This window comes from Centropristis striata, chromosome 4, assembly GCF_030273125.1.
Source record: "Centropristis striata isolate RG_2023a ecotype Rhode Island chromosome 4, C.striata_1.0, whole genome shotgun sequence".
Classification (NCBI taxonomy): Eukaryota; Metazoa; Chordata; class Actinopteri; order Perciformes; family Serranidae; genus Centropristis; species Centropristis striata.
The window spans coordinates 12,301,841-12,321,645 of record NC_081520.1 but is presented as its reverse complement, the minus strand read 5'-3'; the positions used below and the strand labels follow the sequence as shown (position 1 = coordinate 12,321,645).

General features: G+C 39.3%; 1 protein-coding gene across 1 annotated transcript; it reads right to left on the bottom strand.

Annotated features, from left to right (window-relative positions):
* Positions 1–10,265: 10,265 nt before the first annotated feature.
* Positions 10,266–19,077, bottom strand: apbb1 (amyloid beta (A4) precursor protein-binding, family B, member 1 (Fe65)). Its single transcript, XM_059331102.1, has 14 exons — positions 18,943–19,077; positions 16,897–17,561; positions 15,097–15,302; positions 14,952–15,011; positions 14,693–14,772; positions 14,511–14,577; positions 13,466–13,612; positions 13,165–13,292; positions 11,972–12,086; positions 11,763–11,847; positions 11,592–11,672; positions 11,338–11,453; positions 10,963–11,139; positions 10,266–10,787 (listed from the first exon to the last, which is right to left on the bottom strand). Exons 2-14 carry the CDS (start codon positions 17,537–17,539, stop codon positions 10,632–10,634), a joined length of 2,061 nt encoding a protein of 686 aa, XP_059187085.1. The 5' UTR covers positions 17,540–17,561; positions 18,943–19,077; the 3' UTR covers positions 10,266–10,631.
* Between the last annotated feature and the right edge of the window lie 728 nt (positions 19,078–19,805).

Sequence of the window (19,805 nt, the reverse complement as noted above, 5' to 3'; positions counted from 1 at the left end):
AAATTAAAACAAAAACAAGAATGAATATAGCAGACAAGGGACTATTTTCAGCTGTCGATGAATACATATTTGCTGCTTTAGCAATTTTGGAACCCATTGGCTAATAGTCTAACAATTCAGCCTCTGGGGGCAATGGCCGATGTTTTGGGGTTGGTGGTTCTAGTTCAACTTGAGGTGCCAGAATAGAGTTGGAGTTGAGTTATTATGTCCATGACTGGAATGATTTTCTGCATATGAACAAAGATAAATGTAAATAATCTTGGTCAGATGAAAGCCAATGTGTTCCACCTCTGTTTAGCTGCATGCAACAAAAAGCCCACTGAGATCCGATTGCATGGATTACAGATCGCTACCAATACCAAAATCTTGTCCCGTTGCCAACAGAATCACAGCAACAAGAAACGGGATGTGGGATTTACTCAAACTAAACTACAGAAATCTTGTCCATCGTAATTTCATCAAGCACAACAGCGTACAAGATATTATCAGTTGTGTAGTTTATGTGAAACACTCCTTTTATGATGAAGAGAAAATAGAGTTGCTGTTAGGGACTGAAGTTGTTTATTAGGCCAAATAAGGTTGAATTAGAAATTAAAGCGTAAGTCGTGTTTGTTAGCTAATAGTGAATCATTTTCTTTTAATTTTAGGATATGGTTCACATCATTACTTGTCTGTACTTGGAAATAAATTATGTCTGCCTTAGTTATCACTCTCTTGAAATTGCTTATTTTCAAAATGTGGTTAGATTGCTTTCAGATTACATAGAGTAAGATTCAAAATGTGAGCATGACTCTTTATAATCTCACTTTGAAGACTTGAAAGTACTGTCACACTAGCTAAACATTTGCCAGTGTTACAGTTTGTGTATCTGTCGGTTAAGGGCATTTATTAGCTATTCAAAGTCAGACAAATAAAAGTATAGACCTGAAATTAAGGTCACAACAAATGCAAGACTTGGCCACTCTGACAACGGATGAAAAACATTTTCACACAAAGCACCTCACTGTTATAGTCAAAAACAAATAAGTATTCAGGGTTTGAGAGTTGGCTTGTCCCCCTGTGGTGCTGACAAGAGAGAGTTCGAGGAAAGGCAAAGGGAGGACAGAAGAATGGCAAAAGCAGCTGAAATCACAGCACTCTGTATGCAGGGGACTCAAGCGTGTTGGACTTTTGAGTCAGTCAGGTAATGGGTGAAATTGTGTCTGCTGCACAGCTTATAAATCGCAGTGCTGGCAGTATTTATCTATGTCTCAGACAATCCTGCTGGGAGATGGGAACGGTGAAATGAGAATCAACAGCGTGCTTCTCCTCCCCTCAGCCCCCGTCAGGTCATTTCACCCCCCTAACCCTTCTTTCGAAGGCAACATGTGAGGAGAAACTGATAAATATAAAGCAAGTTGAGAGCCGCCTGCTTCTGCCCTTTGCATCTCGCCACAATTCCTGAGGTCATTTTAATGTATTTTGTCCTAAACCTAAAGGGAACTAGACTAAGCTGCCTCTCCTGCTAAAATTCTTCCCAAAGATATGCTATGATGAAGTATTCATTCTTCTTTTAAAGCACTTCCTGTCCAGCACTACTACATTAAAGGCCATCAGCTCTAATCCTCCAAAGCATTTCCACATAAACTTTGCATATTTCATCACCGAATCAGGGGGTTTTACACCCTGGTGATGGCAGGTCTGTGCTGCAATAAAAGATGGGAGCTAGAGCTATTTCTAGTCTCCCATTCCAGACAATTGGCCTTTGCCTTTGTCTCAAACAGTCACACCTTGTTACCACATCTCCAAAAGATAGAATGGAGGAGACAGACGTGGGCATGTGGAAAAGGGTGGATGGAGGAAGAGGGCTGGAACACAGGGAGGTAACAATAGCACACAATTTCAGGCTTCATTGTAATTCCGCTCTCATCTCGGTCCCAAGTGACAAGCGGCGAGCCGCCCAGGATTCTAATCATTCCTGTTGTCAGATTGGTACCCCAAGTGAGATTGAGTTGATTGCTTGAACAAATTTGCAAAGTAACGATGCAATTTGCTGCAGAATGCCTTGGGAGGGTTTGGGCCGTCAGATTGCTGGGGTCTGTGTGAGACTCGCAGGAGACCGAGCTGTGAAGTTGTTGTCTTCTCAGAAACACTCGTCTGCAAGTAAATCATTCTCGCTTTTAATCTTTACACCTGTAAGATGAACAGTTTGAGATCAGCACGGGCTCATTTGACTGCAGCAACACTGCAGCAACACACCTCAAATCTATCTGTTTATACCTACAGCCGGAAGATGGTTAGCTTAGCTCAGCTAGCTTGAAGACGGGAAAGAAAGGTGACAAAATCCAGCTACCAGCATCTTTAAAACTTCATTTGCTGTAAGGGGACATACACAAACAGCTCTATACACGATATAGTGGACAGTAATGCGCAATATGACCTGGTCATGTACGATACAAATCAATCTGTTGTTGCGTTGTTGTTAGAGGGGCAAATGCTGAACCATGTATCAAATCATTCATTCACTCATTCATTATCCTTAACCACTTATCCATACTCAGGTCGCAGAGGGCTGGAGCCAATCCCAGCTGACATTGGGTGAGAGGCGGGGTACACCCTGGACAGGTCGCCAGACTATCACAGGGCTGACACATAGAAACAGACAACCATTCAGACTCTCATTCACTCCTACGGGCAATTTAGAGTCACCAATTAGACCTTAGCTGCATGTTTTTGGACTGTTAGAGGAAGCAGGAGTTCCCAGAGAGAACCACGCTGACACACAGAGAACGTGCAAACTCCACAAAAACAATTTTACCAAAATTCAATTTTATGGTTTTTCGATGGAATTACTGTATATTCTGTGCTATGTCTTGGCCAGGTGCAGTTACCTACCTGTAAAATCAAAATTGTTGTTTTTGTAGGGATGTTAATGAATGATCTTGTAGCTGGATTTTGCTAGCCGCTTCCGTCTGTTTCCAGTCTTTTTGCTAAGCTAAGCTAACTGGCTGCTGCTGGGTGTAGCTTCCTTATTATCATACAAAGATGAGAGATTTCTCTCAGCAAGAAAGCAAATAACCACATTTCCCCAAATGTTTAACCCCTACTTATAGCTCATTTTACTGAAAATGAGAAAACATTCAGACCATTGTCTCTGTAACAGCATCTGTAACTCTGTTGCCTGTTTCATTCTTATGTATAATGAGACATGGCATTTTCCACTAACGCTGATCATTGAACATTACAGCCCGCCAAACCCCAATGATCACAGTATGAATATGAATAGACTCTCTGTCATCTCAAGTTTAATGATTAAAGATTCCAGTGACATGGTGTTGCACCAAATATAAAGACCACTCATTTCCAACGTGACAGTCGCTGTTCTTCATAGCAATTACTCTATTATGGAATTTGACAATTTCTAATAGAAATGACTGATTGGAGGAGGGAGAGAGGGGGCCAAGGTGTGTCTGAGAAGTAGATTTGTCTTGGAACAAAAGGACTTGTCAGTGAGTCATATTGACTTCTTGAAAGGGAGACTCGGGCATTTCCATTCATGCATTTCTCGAAAACAGGTCTATGACAAACTCTTAAAAGATTAATTTAGAAGTAGCTGGTGGGAAGATCGATTGGATATTTGTCAAACGCCACAATAAGTCTCTCTGTTTTCCCTCAAGGATTCAACTAAAAAGTATATCTAATATATCAAAACGTCAAAATAAATGTAGAAATAAATCACAGAAAAGCCAGAATATGTTATTTCAGATGAGCACTCAGTGCTCCATAACCACAAAAAGGTCTAAATCCTAAAAATTTGGACCAAGAAATAATCACAATGAGATCATGCTTTTTTTGTTGCTCCACAGTGTTAACAGCATCTTTATATTCACTTGTTTTCTTTAACTTTCATATTTATTTCATCATAATCATGTTTTGTAGTTGTACACTTTTTGTTCTAGTTTTTATAGGTTCTGTTGCTTATTACATTTTTCTTCTTTTGTCCATCTGTGTAGCACCTTGTAACTCCTGCAAGGGGCTAGGGGTAGAGTAAATGGTAAATGGACTCCACTTACTTATATATCGCTTTTATCCACAACACTTTACACTACAGACTGCACTCATTCATGCACACATTCATGCTGGTGGCTGAGGTTATCCTACAATGGTGCCACCTGCCACTATTGGGAATTCATTCATACATTGACGAACACAGCAACGGTGGGCCATTTGGGGTTCAGGATACTTCGACGTGTAGGCTGCCATGGTGAGGAATCGAACCACCAACCTTCCAAACTGTGGGTGACCGCTCTACCGACTGAGCCCATGTGTTCTCCCCATGTCAGCATTTTCTCTGGGTTCTCCAGCTTCATACCAGGCTAGGTTAATTGGCAACTCCAAATGGTTTGTCTGTAGAAGGGAAACTTGTGGGTATCATAGAACCCATTTTCATTCAGATATCTTGAGGTCAGAGGTAAAGGGATCCCTTTGAAAATAGCCCTGCCAGTTTTTCCTTGCAAAGATTTAGGGTAACTTGTTGTTATTTCTGTTATTTAGAACTGTCCCCAATAATAAAATCCCATTTCAAAATTTGAACACATAACAGTTAAGATTAAGCATTTCCCAAACTTTCAAGACTTTGAGCAAACTCTATTTGTAGGTTTTTGAAAGCAGGACTTTGAGTATTTTTACACTCATTTATTGTACTCTCACTCAAGCAAAGGAGCTAAATACTTTTTTATCTTCGGAAAATGACTGATACAAAGTGATAACCTACTGTGCACTGCTACTGTTTACACAATCATGCATCATCACATGCTACAGGACAGCAAAGTCAGTAAAGACAGTGCTTCCCCTCAGATTGCTCTGTGCACTGAACTGCTACTTAACCGTCCCTGAGCTGCAGGAATAGCTGGAGGACCACTGGAGAAATGATTATCCCGACCCCAGTGGGCTGCTGTCTGCTCCCACTGGCAAAGCAATCACTGTGTTATTTGGGAGAGAATGAATTACTGAACATTTTAAGATTAAACCGCTTAATCCCCAAATGAATGGCTCAGGGCTCTAATAGAGATTGTAGCAACATTGCATCTGTATTGTCTCTCGTTTATTCTCTACCACCTGTCATTCCATGTTTTTTAATGGATCTCATATTGTTATGGATTTTATATTGGTAGCAGGGAATGTTATAGTACTCCCTATTGGGGTAGCATAAAAAGTATCATCCTTTAGTTTCCTTTGTAGTTGATCCAACTCTGTGGCTTCACACATGTCCTGTGGCTGAGTTTGATTTGCTGCAGTCCTGACAAAAGCTTAACACTCGGTGGTGTCGTCCCCGATTACCAAGAAGCACAGATTTCTCTGCAGACATGGGGAAAACAAACAACAACAAAAAAAGAAAAGAAAAGCAATAGAAATCATAATGGATAAGCAGTGTTGAAATAGAGGCTGCAGAGGATATGAGATTCCTTGTTCAAAGAGGTGTATTCTTGCAATCTGAATCAGTCAGAAAAGGCTGTGCCCTACAGGGATTCCCATCATCTCTCTCAGACCTTGATAGCAGGTTGAAGACGGAGCTTGCACCGGCTCTTTTTTATCTAGCCTGAGATTGGTGATTAGATTGAAGAGCCCAGCAGAGGAGGCGCGAGTCCGCTCCTACACACCGAGAGGAAAAGCAATGTTCCACAAGACTACACATTCATTACTCTAAATAAATCTCCATCATACAAATGCCATATGCATAATTAGGCTATAGGAATAATTATAATTGTGATTAGTTTCTCCATGGGCCGACCTATGTAAATTGTGATTGACACCCGGCAAAAAGAGGAGTGCATAAATCTGGCTTCAGAGATACACGGACACACACTGCAGCACAATAACAAGCATCCAAATAGTGAAGAGACAAAAGGATTTAGGGCATGGGTGGCTGTAAACACGCTGCCACCACCACCACACATTCATAATCCATGTATACAAGACTGTATACAGCTACTGTATGGTTTCGCATAAGGAATACAGTCAAAGAATGCATTTCATTACACTGAATATAAACATTCAGTTGCAGAATTATGAAGAACACCTACTAATACAGCCCTGCAATAAATCCTACCTTCCTGAAGGCTGTATTCTTCAGTTTTAGTTGAAGCTGTTTGTCTCCTCCTATCGATATAGGGTTGACAGAATATTAAAAACACAACGGCAATACAAACTGCAGCCTCCAAATGACCATGAAGTTAACTTAACACATCTCTATAACAGTGGATACAAAGCATAAAATCCTGATGCAAGCAAGACTCAAGCTGTGTCCCAATTCCACACTATATGCTATACTACCTCGTTATTGCTTTTGCAGTTGAAGTATACAAGAAATCAACATGCTTAATTGCTTTCCAGGGCAGGAAATTATGCAATTTGGTGCCTTGCAAAGGCAATCAAACTCCAACTTTGGAACACTTCTTCCAATTAAATCTAACAAAGAGACATCACAAATGTTTTTCCAATAATTCAAGTAAAATTTTTTTATTCTGAGGTGTCCCTGGAACTATTGGATCACCACCAACAACGAGTTTGAATGTTTCCCACCTGTGTGTTAGCTCCTGCTTTTCCTTTGTGCATTGCATTGTGGGATAATAGTGTCCATTAACAGCAGGGGCACGTTCAATCACAAAACAGTATGCACCCTTTTGCTACGGTTTTCAGGTTGATAGACATGTTTCCTTGAAACAGAAGTGGTGGACCAACATGTTCATCCCTAAAGCCATCCTTATGTTTATAAAGGCATCTTACCAGTAAAAAGATCAAATGTATGCATGTGTGATTAAAAACATAAATAAAAGATTGTATGTGGCTTTTCAAATTTGAGAAAAGACAATACAACCATTTACAACAATTAAGCATCCTTGGGTTTTTTGAAAGGAGCTTTATAAATCTAAGTTATTAAAAAAACTGAATAAGTTGGGCTCATCACTAAAGTTTTAAAGTAGCTTGCAGTACATTGTGTTGCAATATGATAGAATCAATGCTACAGTCGAGATCCTCTTATCTGAAAGGGAACCGACAGAGCCGTTATAGACATTAGAAGCTGTAAATTGTATTTCACATTAAGCGGCATCTGTTGTTCACTGACTTTGTCTGGAAAAACTGATTAAAATGTTCAAAGGAACAAATCAGTTTCAACAAAACTTAAATAACCTTCAGAGGTTTTTGCAGGGTATATTATACTTTTAATATTATACTCTGTGTACCTTATAAACTGATAACTGAGTGTGAATATGAGCTATAATCTGGAGAGAAATGGTTAAAATTCACATGCACATTGCATCACGGGAGTCCTCCTGTGGTGCAAGACTGAGCAATAACCTATTTGCAGTGCGCTAAAGAAGCAGTCAGTTTTGTTTCAAAATACATGGCTGAAATGTTTCACACACTTGATGTAACAGGACAGACGATGGCAGTGGATATGTTTCATCTATACAAACTGCAGTCAATAAGTCACCTCGCGCAGAGGGCCCAGTCTATCTCTTCAAAAGGAAGCGATTATAGCCAGAGCCTTGATCTGTCCCGCTGCTCGGGGATCCCGCTGGCAGGGCAGTCCTGATATTTGTGTGGAGATGGTAGAGCCAATTATTACCAGTCTGCAGCCGCTGCGGATTCCACTTGATGTGCACCTTTCATCTCCAAAAGCCATCTCTTAGGGAAACAATAACCAGCCCTGCCCATTCTTTTGAACTCACCAGGTGAGGGCAGCAGTGCTGATATGAGCTGAACAGGTGACTCCAGGGAGGGGGTTGCGTTTTGCATTTTTTGTTCATGCTCTGCGAGGCCGGCCTGTCAATACATATGGTAAAACTAGTGTCAGCTGCTTTAATGCATATGCAAAAGAGCCAGACAGCTTGTGTGTGGCTTTTTTACATTTTAATGGAAAATCTGGGAATGACAGATAAAGCCATTAATAGAAAATGAAAAAAAGTATGCTTCCACAACCAGAAACCAAAGAAGACATCTTCAGGATATAGGATCCAGACCTGCCCTTTTGAAACCAATCTCTTCAAACCCACTTGGCTTCACAGATTTAAAAAAAAACACACACAAGAAAAACAGTTATGATATGTTCACATTTATTGTGCAGTGACTTTTATATACATACATTTTATACACCTAATTTACATAAACAGAAATAAATTAATCTGCTAATGTTCTTTTAACTCATCTGGCTTTAGTGGTGCCACTGACTGGACACAGCAAACTTTGAAAAACAAAAACAAATTCCAAGTGACACATGAGTGACATGGCAGTAATATGAGTCAATGTAGACTAAATTTCATTAGTGTTATATCTTACACATATAAAGAAGCAGTTGGTAAGAGTTTTAGTGTTAGTGATACTTCTAAAATGTTAAAAACATCTATAGGAATCTATGAGTGTAAGTTGGAGAAAGGCCAGTCATCACAAAGCGCTGCTTTGCTTTTTTCGAAATTGGGTGACAAAGTCGCACAATAAGGTCAAACTACAGAGCGGGGTCTGTGTCCGTTTGATAGCTGGAAATGTGTCGCACTCTTTAAGCTCAAAGGGCATTCATTTCCAATCCATGTTTCAAACATGGATTATAAATCATTTCAGGGCTTTATTTTATACAAGCGCCCAACTTCTTTCAGCACTCTTTTGAGGACACTTCTTATTTTTATTCTTAATACAAAAATAATATCAAATATGAGTGTTAAAAAAAAAAAACATCTAGAAAGTTTACCATTGTTAATAATTCAATGTGGCTAGCAGGTTCATGACACTTCATTAAAATGATTTAAAAATGGCATCATTTAAAACCACAGATGTATCATTATGCACTATAGTTAGACTCAAACATTTCACACAAAGTCTCACTTTTTATCATCAGTATGACGTAGAAATCACTGATTCATTATGTATTTTTGTTCTTTAAATACAAAGTTGTATTTGCCATGTATGCCTATACATTCCTTTTCTTAATAATTGTTGAGTGATGGGCTTTTGTCTTATTTGTAGAATCTTTATCTCTATGTTGTGAAGTCAGTTAGCCTGAGGATATCTAGTAAGTAGCTACTAGTGCCTCAACATGGCCAAACATATGCCCTGCAGAGGTCCAAAATTACAAAAAAATCTTACAAACTGCATCTTTAATATTAGAGATGACTATCACTATTGTGCTACATACAGTATTGATCACTGACAGACACACAAAGATAAAATACAACTTGGCTATTTAGTGTTTTCTTTATAAAAATTAAATCTAACATACTAATGTGAATATCATCTTAATTGTGAACATTGTAAAGTGTGGAAACAATAAAAAAAAATACATTAACTGGAGTGGCTGGGGGCCCACATATGTCAAAATGTGGCCAAGGAGGGAAAGAAAGAAAAAATGTAAACCACACTGCTCTCTTTTTTTCAGTGTGAAGGAACTGACAGCAAGTCTAACTTTCTACTGCTAGTTTATGATAAACACTGACACTAACTAGAGTGACATGCCTATGAAACACGAAACAACACATCAACTCCAGCCTCCTCTTACCATACGGAAACACAGAGAAAGAATTTACAGGATACATTGATGGGTCTTAAGCACTAAACTGCTGCGAGCAGTAAGAACTCTAAGCTATTAAAACATGCAGCTTGTGGTGAGTGTCTACAGTACTGTTCAGTAGTTGTTGGTGGTAAACGGCTGTGTGAAAACCCAGAGTGTGTGTTTCTTTTTATTACTATTATTTCTATCACAAGATAATGATTTGCAACATGGCTCTGTTGTTCCACTAGCCTCGCACCCAAACTAGCCAGACTCTCTCATTAAAGTTAACAAATAAATCACAAGGCAGCCATCGTTATCACCACACCATACAGGAACATCTGATTATTGCACACTAGCACTGAACTTGCAAATGTTCATGCAGAATGTATGAGAAACACACTACACTTAAATCAGTGGTTGCTCACTATGTGACAGATGACCATACAGTTCTTTGGAAGACTAAAATACATTGTTTGGGAGGGTCGGGGACATATATCTACGTGGCACACTACCGAGGCGCCTACAGCGCTTGTATTACAACCTAAGATGGTGGAGAGAGAGAGAGAGGTGCGATGATGTTTTTAGAAAATCAATATTGGGATACTTGACACCAACGGACAACGACTGTGTTACAGTACTTTGTTTAGAAGTAGAAAAAGAGGAGTGTTAGAGATGATAATTGCACCGAGGAGGGGAAAGAAATTTCTGTGAAAGAATCTAGCAACCTCTTTTTTCAAGCAAATTCTAGCATCTGCATGTAAATATATATTACATCCATATCCAACATTCATAGCATTGTTTCTGTTAAAACACAAAAATAGTTAAGACTCACAGAAAGAATCCCAGCAAAGAAAAAAAGCAATAGATGCCAGGGTTTTATCTGTTTGGTGATGGGAGTTTAAAATTCTTGTATAAAGTAAAAATGAGATCTTTTCACACACATATTTTCCCCACAAACTACTCCACACACTAGACTAGTGACTAGACAGGTGAAACGGTCGTAAGGCGAAACTGTGGCAGACGGATGAGAGTGGGAGAAGTGACATTGAGAAGGAGCTGTGGTGATGGACCTTGTGTGTAATGGACTGCGCATCATCTTCACTCCAACTCAAGGGGATTGAGAGCCTGACCTGTAGCTCTTAAAGCTGCCCAGCAGACTCTGCACCCCCTTCTTGACCCGTCGAGCCACAGAGTCAGCAGGAGGAGTGGGCAGGCAGGAGGCCAGGCTGGGCGGACGTGCATCCAAGCATTTCTGGTAACGAAGCTATAAAAAGGAAGGACACACGGTATAAATGGTCTATTATAGACACTGAGACTATAAACACTGGCTTGTGCTTACAAACAGTGATTCACATTTCTACAAAGTTAACTTTTAAAGGTCATTTACATCTACATCTCCTCTCTACAACTCTCCCCTCATGTATTTGTTGTCAACTCACCATGCAGGCGGCCTGTACAGCCTCACTCAGACTGGCTGCGTTGGGTTCGCACCAAAACATGTGACAGGTGAAATCTTGGGGACCCTCCGCCATGATAAAAGCAAAGGCGTGGACGTCTTTTCCCACACCCATGAAAGACAGGAAACGCACCCTGCACTCTGACAGCACCTCCTCACTCTGGGGTTAGAAATATAAATGACAGTAAAACAATGAATAGAGTGTTCTTTAAATACTTCATGTGGAGTTTGTTTTGCCTTTTTTTATATAGTTTGCAATGTTTCATTTTATTCCCCAACCTTAAGAGGGATATATTATATTAACTGAAATGTTTTTGCAACATTTATACATCATGATGAAAAGCTTGATGTGTGTTACCTGTTTTGAAAGTATTGTGAGGGTGGCTGGTGCGATATTCACTGAAACGGGGGTCCAGTCATTTTTACATTTGCCATTGATCGCTGCCTCGAGCGTGTCATTGATTATATCCATACCTGAAAAACACAAGACGATACACAAAGCACATTATACATTAACCTTACCAAAAGCCTAACTGTTATCAGGACACATTTAAAGGCACAACCAGCTGAAGTAATTACACAAACTATTATATATTTGATGTGTTTTCTTACCAACTGGCTTAGCCACAGCCTCACAACCAAGGTAATACACTTGGAAGCGCTGGAAGAGTTCATTTTTCGGAGCAGGAAACTCTGTTAAAACAGGGAGGAAGAATTCAGTGATCTGTGTCCACGATTTTAATTATATGCTTATTCAAAGTGTGAAAGGCCCTAAAGCTTTACCTTCAATAGGGACGACCACAGGGTTACCCGGGTCCGAGCTGAGCCTGCTCACCCCTGGCTTGGTCGCCTTTCTCTCCAGCATTATCTAAAGGGGAAAAAAAGGTGAAGAAAATATGTTAATTCCAGGGTAAGAAATTCATGGTTTGTTATGAACTAAGTTATTGCATTGAATTCATAATGAAACAAAATTAAACCAAATTGTGGCTGACCTTTGAACACATCTCATGTAGGCTGGTGGCTATGTTCTTGGCAGGTGAGTCGCAGCGGAAAACATGACACTTCAGAACTTGAGTCAGGTTGTCTCGAGCCACATAAGCAAAATCCCTGCAGGTGAAATCAAATGAAAAAGGTCACATTTCCATATTGAATTACTAATACAGCATAAATGTGTGACCCAATTTGAACGAGTATACTTTCTTAAGAGCACAAAGTACACACAACAGCACTTTAAGATAGTAATCGTTATTGTATACCTTTCCCTGTTCATGTTGGAAAATGCAGCATGAAAGAAAAAAACAGCATTGTTAGAATGAGACAGGAAGCAAGCAGAGACAGTCAGGGTTATCTTTGTCTGTAATGCTCTAAACGAACCAGCAGAGGGCAGCAGCATGCAATAACAAGTACATACAAGGGTACAATGTGCCTGTCATGACAGATTTCTTTAGGAATGCCAAGCCTCTGAATCACGAATGAGTCATGACTACAGGAGGTGGTATGTTATTTTAAACATGAATCAACCATTAATAAATGCATTATGGCAGAACATTCGAATGAATCAGAAAGGGCTGCTGTCCTAACACAAGTCAGGGGGAATATTTGGCAAGCACTGACTGAAGTTAATTAACTTAAGTATACATTTAGCATGATTCAGATATGAGAAAAAGCCTGACAAAGAAAGTTAGAGATGCTTTTTTTTTTTTTTTGAAGACTTATCACTAGAAATATCTTTTCACCAAGTACCTTCACAGAAATTACGTAAAAAACAAACATTTTTTTCTTCATGTCAAATGAAAAATACATGGTTATTCAGTTATATTTACTTTATGATTGTACTTGGTTTGTCAATGAAAAAATAAAGCCTTTTTAAAGCAAATATAAAAAGGACCAGTGTGTAGGATTCAGTGGCATCTAGTGGTGAGGTTGCAGATTGCAACCAACTGAAAACCTTTGCCCTCAACCCTCACTTTACAAGCATGTAGGGAACCTACAGTGTCCTTCAGGTAAAATAAAAAAACACAAGGTGATTTTATACAGATATGAAAACATAATTATGAATATTATATTCCATTTCTGCCAACTGATCCTCCTAAACGCTATGCACTGGTCCTTTAAAAAAAAAGGGCTAAATAAATCACATGTAGTTCTGCCATCATCATTTTGGTCTTGTACTGTGGATACTGACCTGCCGTTGTCTCTGCCAACACCCCAAACACGGATGCTGCCAATGGGCTGAGCATGAAGCAGAGTCTGGCCCAGTGGATCGATCAGTTTCATAGTGTCGTTCTCCAGCACCATCAGCATGTCCTTACCCTGTCATGACACACACTCTTAGCATACGCAGCCTGGCTAAAAACCATTTCAGCTATCAGAGGCATTTGTGGACTGCACACAAATAAATAATTCAGAGTGTGACCAAGTTAATGGCATTTTCGAATGCATCGACATCAAAGTGGACATTACAGGACTGAGTAAAATCCACTCACCTCTCCCCAGATACCGGCAGTGTCATGAAGGTTGTGTTTGTGATAAGAGAGCTGCCTGATGCAGTTGTTGACAGCAACACTGCTCTTGCCGGGTACCATGTCCTCCTCAGACATCTCTACCCAGCCCAGGGAACGCACTGCAAAACACTGACCATAGAAATATACGGCACATTAGCACAAAGCAGGACAGTACAGGGAACATAAAGAACAGTTAAGTGAGGATTGTAACAATTCCTTCCTAGGCAGCGCTTACGTGCACAAATTCTCAACTTTAGTGGTGTTGCTTACTTCATGACTAAAAAATGCTTGCTCTGCTACAAACATAAAGAAAAGTTATCACTTGATCTTACAGGTCAACCCACCCAAAACGTGTAAAAATATCAACTGTTTTTGCTTTTTTCTGGATGAAAAACAAAAACTAATAATATAAGGCATACTTCATTAATCCCAGGGAAAAAATGTAATTTGACCAATTTGAGCAGTTTTTTTTGCCTCAGTGCAGCATTCAAGGAGCAGTTCTGAGTAGGGATGCTTCGATCGATCAGCCGGCAATCATTATCGGCCGATATGGACCCTAAACAGGTTGATCGTCGGGCTCTCAAAGTGTCGATCAGAAAAGCTGATCGCATATTTATATATATATATATATATATATATATTTTTTTTTTTTACACGAGACCGTTTTTCTCTGCGTGACATAAATTATATGAGACTGTTTTGTTGTCCGCGCATGACGTTAATTACCCACGACTGTTTTTCTGCTCTCATCATGAATGAAGCTGGCAGTATGACTTCTCCGGTCTGGAATTTTTTTCACAGTTTCCCAAAAAGATGTAAAACTCGCTGTTTGCAAGACATGCGACAACAAAACTTGAGAACACGCCACACAACAGAATACGGCGAGTATGAGAAACAAGCCGGGCAAAACAAATCCCAAAGACACTCGTCACTCAGCTCACCGTAAGTGAAACATTTAGACGCCAGGAGCCTTACAGCAGGGACATTAAAAGGTGGAAGGATATAACAACAAAGCTTAGTTCCCTACCTTAGTTTCTAAATCTGTGCAGAGAGGAGCGAGCTTCTCTTCTTCCTCAGACTGGGAGCAATTGTAACTACGATGAGGAAGAGGGAAAGAGATAAGGATAAGTGACCAAAAGAAAATAAGAACAGGTGACAATATACTAAATACAGACTATTGACTAATCACAAAGGTTTAACAGCACATACTTCAGGTTGATGGATGCATAGCGTAGAGTTGCCCCTTCAAACTCCTTCAGACTTTGATCAGATGTAACCTCTCCCTCCTCCTGAAGACACATGCAAGAAGAAAAGCAGTCAAAAACAGAAGTTTTTACATTTTCATATATGTCAACTTGACATACAGTCCAATCCAAAAATATTTGTTGTTGCAAAAATGTAAAAATATGTACAAAACCATCCATCATGTAGTTTGAGTAAGATAAATTAGATTCTTGTCACAACTTACATTCCACAGTTCCCCTTCACCGACTCCTTCCTCTGCACTGGAGAGGTGAGCCCAGGATTCCTGGCAAATTGAACAGATGATATTAGAGTCTACAAAGTCACATGCCATTTGCCTCGATCCAAGAAAAATGTATGTTAGACCTCACCTCAGTCTCCTCACAGGGGGTTGTCTCCAGGGACATAGTCGAGGACATCATGGAGTCGCCAACTTTACCCAGGGGTGAAGGAGGCTCCCACTGGGTGGTGCCTGTGGGGATGTGCCAGTAGTATGTTCCTGATGTATCCCGCACCCTCATCCATCCTGAAGGCAGGTCTGTGTCCGTCTCAAAGGCACTGGAATCCCAAAAGGACTCTGAAAGGCATGGAGCAAAAGAGAAACACGAGAAAGGCACATTGTTAATGTCGGGTTAAAACAGGGAGTTTGTTATATATATATATATATATATGCAGAGTAGACAGCACTAAAGTCGTTGATCCTTAAAATTAGTGTGGTATGGTGTCTAACAATGGAATAAACTGGAGTGTAAACACAGAACTAATGATTCACAGTGACCAGTACTTTCCTTATAAACTTAATAACCAATAACCTCAGATATCTTTTCTTACTTTTATGTCTCTCTGAGTGTTCTGACCTAAAACAATAGTACAGAATACTGAAAATAATGAGGAGATAAGATTATTACTACTATACAACAAACTAGATTCCAAAACAGTTTGGGCACAGTAAAAGAACAAAATTGAGACTGCAATCGTTTTAAAAACCTCTTTGTCCTATATATACAAACATATGCTCATGTTTTAAATTTACTTTTTCATTTAAATTCATTTTCACTTTTGTAGATATGCAATCTGGCTTGTACACTATACGCTGCTATCTTCAGCTACTATATGTTACTATATACTAGTATAATATTACTGAATACTGATGCGGATAAAAGGAAGAAGAAAAAAGCGCACTGGCTTCATGAACCACAATGTTCAACCTGATGCACCAAATCAACATTGCACAAGAACAGAAAGCATGGAAATAAGTCTCCAATGCATAGCTTGAAGAGATTCACCAAACTTCAACTAACAAATCAAAATCATAAAGATATATTGGTAGTAAAAGATTACGGATTAAGCTTTGTTTGAAGATTATGAATGTGTATAAGTGAAACTGAGGGCCTTGGTCTCTTTCTGTAATCAGCAAATTATTAGAAAAACAAAATGGATACAATATTATGTTGCACACAGTCCAAATCAAATTGAAGGTTTTTAAATGGAAAGAAAGGGTGCAGTAAATGTACAGATCCCATTCACTGTGCAAAATAAAGACAGACATCTAATTGGCAGCTAAAAATATCAAAACATGCCTGCTCTATGTAATAATACTTTACCTTGGATCTCCCTGTTTAGCCTTTAGAAGTAGTACACAACAATGTAACACTATGATGTAGTCTTAAGTAGATATAAGCACATCTTTTAGTAATGTATAGTAATTGTCAGCAATTGTATCTCCTCCTAAAAAGGCATCATTGATATTATTACAGTTATGTTCAACTATAATCTCATTCATTATCTATTTATACACCAGCCTTCTCTTATGGGTTCTTTGCCACAGGAGGAATTATAGTTGTTAAGTACATTAATCATGAATGCTTATATCTACTTAAAACTGCATCAGTGTTAAACAAACATTACCAAAAAAAGGGGGCTTGAAAGCAAAGTGCTGCCCTTTTATTCAATCGACAATTAATCTCCTTGATGCGCAGTATGCCAGTACAAATTTTGTGAAAATTAGAGCATATACCATAATTATCATCATGTCTTCCCAATCTGTAATGGTTTGTTGTTTTCATGTATGTTGCAAGCTGTGACATCCAACTGATCTTTTAAGCATGTCAAAACGTTGTATTGTAGCATAATGTGTGTGCTGAACATCTAATCCATGCACGTCTATTTACCTCTGTTGCCATTTGGAGAGCTGTCAGCTGTGTTGTCCTGAGACAGTGCAGGCCAGCTGGGCTCTTCATCATTTGGTGAGCCATTCATGTTGGAGAACAGGAGGCAGGCATTTCTTCCCACAACACTGCCCTCTCTCTGAGACTCCACATCACTCTGTTCTGTTGTCTCCATCTCGCCTCTGGTATCACCTGATGTCTCTTCGTCTTCCTCAGATGTCTTTTCCTTCTCTTTATCATCTTCTGCTCTCTCTTTATCTTTCTCTTCGTTGGACTCCAGAGTGTTGATGAGTAATGGCTCATTAAGGATGTTCTTGGACTCCTCCTGACTGAGGCCAGGGGTCATTGCTATTTTGGGAGACTTGGTTTGCTCCTCGTTTCCCTGTTGTTCTTCCTGAGTGGTGTTCTGGTGAGGGAAGTCATCATTGTTCCCATTCTGGCTGATATTGCAGTTGTGGTCCTGGTCCTGTTGGTTTTCTGCCTCCTTCCGCAGCTGGTTCCGGCCTTCTTTGACCCACTTGGCATTATTGCCAGTAGAGTCCTGGTCGCACCAGTGGCTGCTGTCATTCAGCTTGTTCTTTAGCTCTTCATCTTGTTTTTGTTTATTCACAACATATGGCATATCTTCATCATCATGGCCTCCCATGTTAGCTTCCCATGTAACAGTGCTGGTGGGAGGAAGAGATTGAGATGGGTTAGCATTACCGTTAGCATGCTAGCTAGCAGATTAGCAATAAAAAATGGAGAGTTTTGTATGTAGTAAATGCAGAATGAAGGGCACACTTTTTTAATTGCCTTTGGAATTGCCCAATTATCCAGCCCTTCTGGATAGAGGTATTGGAGGTAATTTCCCATGTCACTGGAGTAAAGTTAATCATACGCCCCAAACTGTGCATTCTTGGATTTTTTCCTGTGGATTGTCTTCTAAGTAATACTGATAAGAAAATGGTTGTCTATTGTTTTTTAAAAGCAAAACACACCATAGCCAAATACTGGAAATCTGTTACGAGACCAAGTCTGCAAGCCTGTTTGGCAGGACTGTCAAACTCTCTTGCACTTGAAAAACTTGGTAACACTTTATTTTGGAGGTGTCTACATAAGAGTCACACAAGCCTGTCAGAAACATGACATGATAAGTATCATGAGCATTAATGTTACTTCAAATAATGTTACTTCAAAGTGTCATTAATGTTCATGACACATCCCATGTCATGTTTATGACACGCTCATGTCACTCTTATGGAGACACCCTCAAAATAAAGTGTTACCGTATCTTGCTTAAGTCACAAAGGCATCTTTAAAAAATTGCCTAAGTCACATTTTATTTTGACTTAGGCATAATAAATCTGCTTAAGTCACACACTTGACATATCTTGCCATTATCTTAAAGGGGTAAAATCACATGATCTGATCAACTGAGGATGTAGGTGATTTTACTATAGAAGGCCGGCGTCATGAGGAGATAATTTTGGCAAAAAAACAAAACAATTTTGACAGAAAATGACTTAGGCGATTATTTTAACAGTGTGACGATATTCAGAAGTGTTAATCGTGTCATTATAGCTAAAATATTCCAGTAAAAGAAACTAGCAAGCAACATTACAATCTGAAGACTGAAGTATGTTTCTTGTTCGTCTATTCCGGGTTGGCAGTTTCTGCTGTAACTTTCACTGTTGGATTTCTACTAGGAATGCGAAACGTACTTCGGCCGATTCACCTTCCATTTGCCAACACGACCTTTTTCTTTTCTGGTATTGAGCTCAATATGAAGCCAGTCAGTAGCTTAGCGTCCCATTTTAGATCCAGTAAGCAGACTTTTAACTAAAATGCACTTCTATAAGCGGATTGCGTTCTCAAATACGCTGAAATTAATCGGATGCCATCGCCGCAGCTGGAAATAACGGGATCCATCCGCCATCACCACCGTCGTCATTTTGGCTAGGCTAATGTTAGCTCCTCAGCTAACTGGCTAACGTTCTCAAACAGTCACATAAAAGCAAAGCGAGATGACACTGATTTATCAAGTTTATGTTAAGAATAGTCACTTACCAGCTCCACCAAACCCCCTGTTGTCGAAATAAGCCGGACTGTACGATTTAACTACATATTTCCACAAATCGTGAGGCTCGCTTCGTTTCTAGGTGTTTTCTGTCAGTGGGCTCGACTGGTGATGGAGGCGAACTGCGTCACGGACTGACGTCACGGCCAGAGCTCGCTGCACAGAGCAGGAGGAGGAACTTCATGACATAAAATGGACTTTTTCCGACCGTTTTTGGATATATTGATCCAGAGCTGCATAAATCAACATCTATTAAGCATAATGCATATTTTCCGTGCCAACAGCAATATCTAAAATGCCTCATGTGCATAGGCATGAACTGATAGGAACGTAGCATACACTTTACTGAAGTAGTTACAATTTTGATTTACTTAAGTATTTCCATTTGATGGTATTTTGATTAGAAGTGGCATATTAGTACAGAGGATAATATTGTATTTTTTGTTTGTTATATTTTTCTATTTCAGATGTTTTATTGTATTATTTATGTTTACTCTTTTATGTTTATTTATGTGCACCAAACAAAAAGGCAAATTCCTTGTAAGTAGGGCTAGGCGATATGGACCAAAAGTCATATCCAGATATATTTAGGCTGAATATCGATATAGGATATACATCCCAAAATTTTTATCACGTGAGAGCAAATTTTCAGTCAAAGTCAAAGCCAAATATGACATTTATTAAAACCATTTATTTAAGTGAACATAAATACTGTATAACAACAGGAGTACCTTTTTTTCATCAAAGCTCCATAAAGTTCACATTTAGAAATAAACATATCTTAAATTTAAAAAAGCCTACGAAATAAAATAGGCCATTTTTTTTTTCTGAAATAAATATATTTACAGGAGAA